The sequence below is a fragment of the Ursus arctos genome, unplaced genomic scaffold (genome assembly GCF_023065955.2).
Source record: "Ursus arctos isolate Adak ecotype North America unplaced genomic scaffold, UrsArc2.0 scaffold_2, whole genome shotgun sequence".
Classification (NCBI taxonomy): Eukaryota; Metazoa; Chordata; class Mammalia; order Carnivora; family Ursidae; genus Ursus; species Ursus arctos.
In genome coordinates this window covers 98,435,681-98,444,353 of record NW_026622874.1, presented here as the reverse complement: position 1 = coordinate 98,444,353, position 8,673 = coordinate 98,435,681, and the positions used below count along the sequence as shown (strand labels likewise).

The 8,673-nt window shown below is 41.6% G+C and overlaps 1 protein-coding gene across 3 annotated transcripts in view; it reads right to left on the bottom strand.

Annotated features, from left to right (window-relative positions):
- Positions 1-482: 482 nt before the first annotated feature.
- Positions 483-8,673, bottom strand: part of KPNA7 (karyopherin subunit alpha 7) — a 28,688-nt gene continuing 20,497 nt past the window's right edge. For 2 of the 3 annotated variants that reach the window (XM_026516249.4, XM_044390258.3), the window contains 2 exons: positions 6,654-6,800; positions 483-4,483 (listed from right to left, as the gene is read on the bottom strand). In XM_026516249.4, coding sequence (XP_026372034.2) covers positions 4,370-4,483; positions 6,654-6,800 — 261 coding nt within the window. In that variant the 3' untranslated portion in view covers positions 483-4,369. Of the gene's footprint in view, positions 6,801-8,673 lie in introns of all 3 variants that reach the window. The other variant, XM_057315536.1, reaches the window with a different exon arrangement.

Below are 8,673 nucleotides of genomic sequence, written 5' to 3'. Positions count from 1 at the left end.
TAGTACAGAGACCTTTTTTTTTTTTTTTTTTTTTTTTTTTTTTTTTTTTTTACCCAATTGAGGAAACAAACTTCCAGTCTACTATCAGGGTAGGGAAGGGTCAGATGATCAGCTTTGTGGAGTAAAAGGATATAATGGCTTTTAAATTTTTTTTTTAATTATTGGGAAATTCCTATGTTCACAGAAAAACAACAACAACAACAACAGAATGGCATAATACCTGCCCCCCATGGTCCCATCACCAGCCCCACCAGCCATTATCACATTTCCAGTTCTACCCTATATCTCTCTTCCTCTTCCACTTCCCTTATCGCATATTACTTTGAAACAAATTTCAAAATCATTCCGAATGTAATCTTTCAGTACATACCTCTGAAAGATTAGGACTCTAATAAATATAACATTAACATGATTATTCACCCCCCCCCAAATTAACACTTCTTTAATATCAAACCTCCATTCAAAGTTCAGGTTTCCAGTTGTCTCATAAATGTCATTTATTTATTTTACATTTGCTTGTTACAATCAAAATAGAACTAATAATCCACACATTCTGGCTGGCCAATAGTGTTTTAAGTCTCTAAGTTTCTCTTATGTGCAATTTTTTTCACTAGAATTTATTCAATGAGGAAATAGAATGGCCTTGCAGAGTTTCTTACAGTCTGGATTTTCCTGATTGCATCTCTGAGGTGTAGTTTAACAGTTTTCTCTGTCTTCTGTATTTCCTGAGCGTTGGTAGTTGGATCTAGAGGTTTAATTGCTTCTATTGTTCTATCTTCAAGTTCATTAATTCTTTCCTGTCTGCTTCATTCTGCTGTTGAGCTCATCTAGTAAACTTTAATTTCCATTATTATATTTTTTAGTTCTAAAATTTCCATTCGGTTCTTCACCTCTTCTTTTTCTTTGCTGAGACTTCACTGACCCTAGGCTATCATCTGAATTGATGTCTTCTAAAATGTGAACACATGGCAGAGTAGCAGAGTGGGGTAGTCAGCCTCCAAGGTGGCTCCCAAGGTGATCCCTGTCTCCTGTCTCCACACTCTTGTGTAGACCCTCCCATATTCTACCAGGGTTAGTCTGTGTAACTAAGAGCATATGGTGAACATGAGAGTATATCAACTTCTGAGACTAGGTTATAAAGGACTGTGGCTTCTGTCTTGAGCACTCTTTCTTTCCTATGTACACACTCTCAGATCACTTGCTCTGGGAGAGCTAGCTGTCCTATGGGCAGGAGATTCAGGTCATCTATGGAGAGGCCTGTGTGATGGAGAACTGAAGTCCCCAGCCAACAGCCATGGACAAACTGAAACCTACTACCTACCACATAAGTGAATTTTGAAGCACATCCTCCCCCCAGTTAAGCCTTCAGATAAAAATGCAGCTCTAGCAGAAGCTTGAAGGCAATCTCATGAGACTTTGAGCCAGATGGCCAAGCTGTCTCCAGATCCTTGACCCGCAAAAAATGTGTGCATGAATAGGGGTTTTTTGTAAGCCGTTAAGTTTTAGGGAAATTCGTTATAAAGCAGATAATACACCAGGGTTTGTACCTGAGTCTCTGCTCTACAACTTACTAAAAGATGCAGGACATATTGAGTAACTTTGTGAGCTCCACTTTCTTTCATTGGAGACTGATGACCATTTTTGCCATACTTGACTTTTCAAGGTTATGAGTTGCACATAAGAAAATATATGAAAACATTATACAACCAGTAATTTACCAAACCCAACCTCCCTATTTTGCAGATAAAAACTGAAAGCCCAAAGGAATGAAAAGCATTGACAGATGAGGCATTAAAGAACAGGGAAATTATAGGACTTGTCCAGGCTTCAAGTATTTAGAAAAAGAGCCGGGACCAGAACCCACAGCCCACAACTCCATGTCTGGTTATTTTTGCTACTATGCCTAAAATATCATGTACTATTATCATTAAATATGGTCCCTCTATGTTTCAGGCAAACAGGCAGCAGGTAAATTATGGATTGTAGTGTAGATAGGAGAATTGCATTTCTTCTATGGTTCATGACAAACTTGGGTAAATGCAAGAGAGTCCGTTGTTCCAATTCAGCTTTTACATCATAAAGCTGTCACAGGGCCAATTACTTCTTCCTTCTTTCTATTGCTCTGCTAGTCATCCCAACACACTGAGTCCAAGCACATGGGCACCCAGCCACCAGAAGGTGACTAACACCACCTCTTTGTACCTAAGCCATGTACGATAGGCAGATAGCTCCTTTAAAAAAAAAAAACAAAAAAAAACAAAAACAAAAAACCTTGCTAGACAAGTTGGTATCAGTATCCCTAAACTACAAATGCTCCTTTGTTATGCAATTTTAGTAAAAATAGTTGACTGGGAGGGGAGAAAAAAGGCTAATAGTATTTTGAGCCAACAAGGTCAGACCATTTGGGCAATGACTAACCTCAACAGGGTTTCGAACCTTTTTCATTAAAAACTTTTTTTCTCAAGGTACTTTTGTAAATCACCTCACCTTCTGCCTTCCCCTCAACTTCAGTCTTCTGCTAGCGGGGAAAAGGTGGCATTTTAGAATGTTGAAAAAGAATCAGATCTCAATCAGATTAAAAAAAAAAAAAGGCCTATGTGGACTCAAACTGGAAGGGAAAACACAAACATAAAAACAGTTGTGTTGATGGGACAGCTGGCTGGCTCAGTCTGTAGGGCATGCAACTCTTGATCTTGAGGTCATGAGTTCAAACTCCACATTGGGCACTGAGATTACTTAAAAATAATCAATCCAGAATAGTTGTGTTGGCATGCTGGGATTATTTTTTTCCATTCTTAGTTTTGTTTTTAATTTGAAAAAACATTTATATATAACATAATAACTATTATATATACCATATAGCAGTATATACAATTTGTTACATATATTACTTGTGTTTTTAACTTAAAGTTCAAACTTTATACAGTGTCTATCTTGACAGAATGGGATTTAATAGATCTTTTGGATTTAAATAACTAGTTACAGTTTAGTTTTTCACCCCATGTGTAGCAGTTAAGATTCTTTAGTTGCAAGCAACAGAAACTAATTCTGGCTACTTAAACAAAAAGAGAATCTGTTGTAAGAGCATGGGCGAACAGCGGCACCAGGGTGGCTCAGTCAGTTGAGTGACCAGCTCTAGATTTTCGCTCACATTGTGATCTCAGGGTTGTGGATTGAGCCCTACATCAGGCTCTGCACTCAGCAGAGTCTGTTTGTCCCTCTCCCCCTGCTCCTCCTGCTGTGCCCTCTCTCACTCTCTCTCGCTCTCTAATAAGTAAATGGATAAATAGATTATTTTTTAAAAAAATAAGGAGTATGGGAGAGCAGACGGGACCAAAGGGAAGCCTTGGAGAAGCAGAAGGCAGGTAACCATTGAGAATGTCCACTCCACTGAGCGTAAGGTCCTGCCGCTGGAGTAAATGAACGCTTGCCAACTATTTGTTTCTTCTGTGCTCAATCCCTGGGTCTAAGATTCAAAGTCCTTGTAGAGTGGGATTCTGCTTGGTCAGAGATGTACCAAGCTAGGATGTCTTAAGCTGATGAATGAAAGAGGTAGTTGAAAAGGAGTCTCCTGGGTCCTCTTCATTTCCATGTGGGAGAGCAAAACATGGAGGATCCCCTCCCACCAACACAGCTCTCAGCAGCAAGCATAGTCACCCCAAACGTTGACGAGGATACTTTCTGGAAGATCTTATCTCCACTAAATCATAGATTTGTTCTCACCACTCAACAAGATGTTTGTGAGAACACAAATGGTCTCCCAGCAGTATTTTAGATGGACTCCCACACAGCTTTCCTCCTCACTTGTCAAGGACCAGTGAAGACCTGCTTTGGGCATGACATTTTGGGGTGATGCTTCAGAGCCACGATAGAACCTGACCCATCTCTACATTTAAATAATACAAATCAAGTCCAATCCTCCTTAAAGCATATTCCGCATCCATCACAACACTGCCTAGTATCGTGTTCCTAGGTCCTTCCCATCCTACTCTCACTCTCCTTTCGACCACCGTCCACATAGCTTTCCCTGAAGAATGTTCTGTATTAACAGACATTCCATGACAATGAAAAGGAAAGTGGAAAGCAATATAAGAATTGCTGGGTAAACCAAGTCTGCAAGTCGAAATTTGTCTAGATAGCTCTAGACCATTCTATCCAGTTTTCAGGGCCTTCCTTTGAGATTCTTAAAGGTAACCACTAAACCACACATTCTTAGGAGATGAATTCCACATGACTTTAAGACATAAGCGGTTTAACGGCATTTTTGATAGATGGAGGTGAATGTGTCAAAAATTTTATTAACATTTGGTTAAAAACCTTTACACCTGGGCCATGCCAAGACATAGAAGGTTCTTAAAGAAGTTACCCATTAGGGTTTGCTCCTTGGTTTAGGAACCGTGGGGCCTTGGTATTTTTTTGTTACGCGGTTTAAGAATTCATGATCTTGGTCCAGGGCTGGTAATATTGTGCCACTTTCTTCTCCCTTTAGGGAAGAAGAGACGCTATTATACCTGCAGCCTCTCAGCATATTATTGCTACACAGTTGACTCCTTAACATCTTCTGTGGATTAGCAATTTGCTCTAAATTGGCCTCGAGTCTCCCTCAGAGGAGAGGAGCACTGAAATATTTCTCAGGCTGGATCTTAAATGCAGTTTATGTGTGTGGTAAAACCGACCTATCATAAAATTTGCCATCTTTAACCGTTTGCTCAGTGGCATTAAGTATGTTCACATTGCTGTCCAGCTATCTGCAGAACCATCCATCTGCAGAACGTTGTCATTTCAAACTGTAACTCTGTACCCATTAAACACTAACTCCCTATTTCCTTCTCTCCCCTGGCTCCTGGCCCCTATCATTCTACTGTATGCCTATCTCTGAGTTTGACTCTTCTAGGTCCCTGACGTAAGTGAAAGCACACAGTATTTGTGTTCTCGTGTCTGGCTTATTTTTAAGTGCAGTTTTGATACACAGAACAGTGCCCTCGTGGTGAGTAAGGACATAGCGTATGTAGCTGTTACTTCCAAATCGGAAATCTTTGGCCTGGAGCCCTGGATGAGTCCTAGAGATCTGAACCACCTTACAAGGTGTTCATAGGAGCCTTAATCCAGAACATGCGGATTGGTGTTCTGGGTCCTCTCTGCTCTGAGAGCAGCCTCTTGGTCCCAAACCAGGATTGGCTATCTTCAGTTAGCAACACATCACCAACCTGGTCATATTTATTGCATGGTTCTGGATTTTGCTGATTCAAGTTTGATGCCTAACAGACTGTCACTCACTCTATAAACCCCCAGCCTCCTAGCCTCTTAAGAACTTTGAGTTCACCTTCTTCGTATGAAAAATGTCTAATGAAAATGCAACTCAAAACCACAATGAGACACCACTTCACACCCATTAGGATGGCTATGATCAAAAACCAAACAAAAAACAGAAAAAAAAAAAAACCCAGACAAGTATTGGCAAGGGTGTTGAAAAATGGGAACCCTCATGCATTGCTGGTGAGAACGCAAAATGGTGCATTCACTATGGAACACAGTATAGTGGTTCCTCAAAAATTAAAAATAGAATGACCATATGACCCAAAAAATCCACTTCTGTATATACACCCAAAAGAACTGAAAGCAGGAATTTGAACAGATATTTGGACTCCCATTTTCATAGCAACATTATTCACAATAGTCAAAAGAACAGCCCAAGTGAATATCTATGATGAATGGATAAACAAAATGTCATCTATCCACACAATGGAATACTACCCAACCTAAAATATAAAGGAAATTCTGCAGCACCTGCTGCAACATGGATGAACCTTGGGAGCACTATGCTGAGTAAAACGAACTCGTCACAAAAGAACAAATACTGCAGGATTCTACTTAGAGTAGCCAAATTCACAGAGATGAGAAGTTAAATGGTGGTTGCCAGGGGGTGGGCGAGAGGGGAGCAAGGACAGGGAGTTAATGTTTAATGGGGACAGAACTTCATTTTGCAAAGATGGGAAAGTTCTAGAGAGGATGCTGGTGATGGCTACAGAGCAATGTGAAGGTACTCAAGGACCCTGAACTGTACACTCAAAAATGGTGAAAAGGGTAAACTGCTGTGTTGCACGTTACAATAAAAAATGGCTTAAAGGAGTGTCTACTGCTGTCTGATCATTATTCCCTGCTCCCGCAGAGAAGTCAGAAGCCCTGTGTACAGTTTAACCCAAACCCCATCTTCTGGGAAGAGACGAAATGTGTTAAGTAGCAAAGTGTCTTTCAAAAGCTAGGCCTGCCTTAGTTGTTTTTGTTTCTCAGTTAAAAAAAAAAATCACTTCAGCATCATATCCCCTCCCTTCCTCCATCCGTCCATCTGTCTGTCCCCATCAAAAGAAGTAAGCAGGGGAAGAAAAAAAAAAAAACAAAAACAAAATTCTAAATCAGAGGCAACAGGACAAGCTTTTATGGGACTGGGATGGTTTCCAGGAGCCAGGAAGCCGCCACTCAAAGGCAGCCCATTCAACATGGATGGGGGAGAAACCCAGAGCTAAGTCGTGAGAGCAGCTCACCTGTCCGGTCACCCATCCCACGGGAGCAGCACAGGCACCTGCCCAGTGATCACCTGGTAAGGTGGCATGCCAGGACACGTGGGCACTCCTTTCCACTCTGAAGTCACTTACCTCAGAAAAATGTTTCTCAATAATGTTCAAAGCCGTCAGGGCGACCTGAGGGTTCTCATGAAGTTGCAAAGCCTCAATTTTATCAATGCCACCCATTTCTTCGATCAGAAGACACAGGTTTTCCTTCTCTGATAGCTTTTCTGCCGCCTGTGGGCATACAAGAAAAAGCGAGACTCTGGGCCAAAGCCCTTTGGAGGTGGGGCTTCACCACTGGGGAGTCAGACCAAAGGTTCCTGGGTTCCAGAATGGCAGCCACAGTTTTACTTTTCCCTAATTAAGACAGCAGGATCAGGGACAGCTGGGTGGCTCAGTCAGCGAAGCGTTCAACTCTGGATTTTAGCTCTGCTCATGATGTCAGGGTTGTGAGATCAAGCCCTGTGCTGGGCTCCATGCTGGGCGTGGAGCCTGCTCAAGACTCTCTTTCTCCCTCTCCTTCTCACCGCCTCTTCTCTGTCTCCCTCTCTTTAAAAAAAATTCAGGATCTTGCTCCCCTTTCAGATATTTATAATATATATATTTAAGTTTATATTAATTGCACAAAATATAATTTTTGCGAAGTATGCTGCCCTCCATAAATACATTGCTACTACTATTTCATACGTATCTCCCTTCTAATTAATAGAAATTGTTTAAAATACGGTTTGAAAGAATGTTCAAGTAATGCTATTTAAATGCAGGTGTTCTGGGCCTACCCTTGCTGGAAAGCCTTGAGAGGTCAAGCTAAAGGGACCCTTAGTAACACCACGGCAAATAACCAAGTCCCTGGAAACAAGTAATATGAGTGGATTTAATCCAATGTGGATCGTTGGACTCATCACATAGGGCTATTCCTTCACTCGAACATTTGTACATATTCTGTGGGTGAGGCCTACAAAACTGGGGATCAAGATGTGCTTTGGAAAAGGCCTTTTCATAACTCACGTTCTTGGGGCAGGACGGGTGAATAATTGCTGCGGTACAGAAAGCAGAATATAGTAAATGATCGGGGGTTTCAGTTATAGAAGATGCACATAAAAGGCCTGGAAAGTAACCATGTTCTTGATGAGCGGTGCTCTGCCAGGGTCAACCATAGGATAATCACAGCATTCCCACAACGAGGGGCAAGGACAAAGATTTGAAGGAATACGTGTTGCATATTAGGTGAAGAGGGAGTAATTCAGCTAAACAGCCTATTTGGAGGAAGTGAAGAAAAATAAAGAAAAGGCTGTGGTGTCCACTCCTGAAGGGCTCTGCTCTCTATTTCACCTTTTCTAAAGATTAACTGGCTCGGTCAGTTAAGGGTCCAACTCTGGATTTTGGCACCTCCTGTGGTTCAAATTAAACATGATTTGGGCTCCGCTGTCTACCTGATAAGAGTTTGCACTGTGTGTCTAAACCCTGACGCACTCTAGTCCTATCCCGCATGTCCAAAGTGAGGGGTTTTTTTTGGGGGGGGGGTTGTTTTTGTTTTGTTTTGATATTTTGGCTTTGAGCAAAGAAACTGAGGCAGGACCAATGTGCTAGGTCAGCTTCAGAAAGCTGGGGCATGTGGGATGACCAAGGGCAGTCAGAGCTCTGGAGAAGGATTCTGGATGTTGACACCACAGCAAATGGCCCCCAAATCACTTCAAAGAACTTCAACTACACTCCGCTGCCCATTTGAGGCTCTCTCCTACCTCGTCCTCCTAACCTGCTATTCCAGTGCCTCTCTCTAGTCTATCAGATGTGGTTTTCACAGACTCTCCCAAGGAAAAAAATCCCAAATGTTTAGTTCAAATGAAACAGATGACGTTAAATTTCTACAGCCCACAAGTGTGCTTTCACAAATGTGTTATGACGTATGTCCAACTTTGTCTACAGGTGGCCAAGTCTCTATTCTTCATCTATGTGATTTGCTCAGCCTTAGTGTCTAATTGGGTGCTGTTTCAGATCTGTTCTTGACTCGGGTCAGTTCTTGCCAAGACAGTTACATGAAAAGGATGCTTAAAGTGAGCTTTTAAAAGGAGTCCCCTGGTGTTACTTTGAAATTTTTCAAACAGCT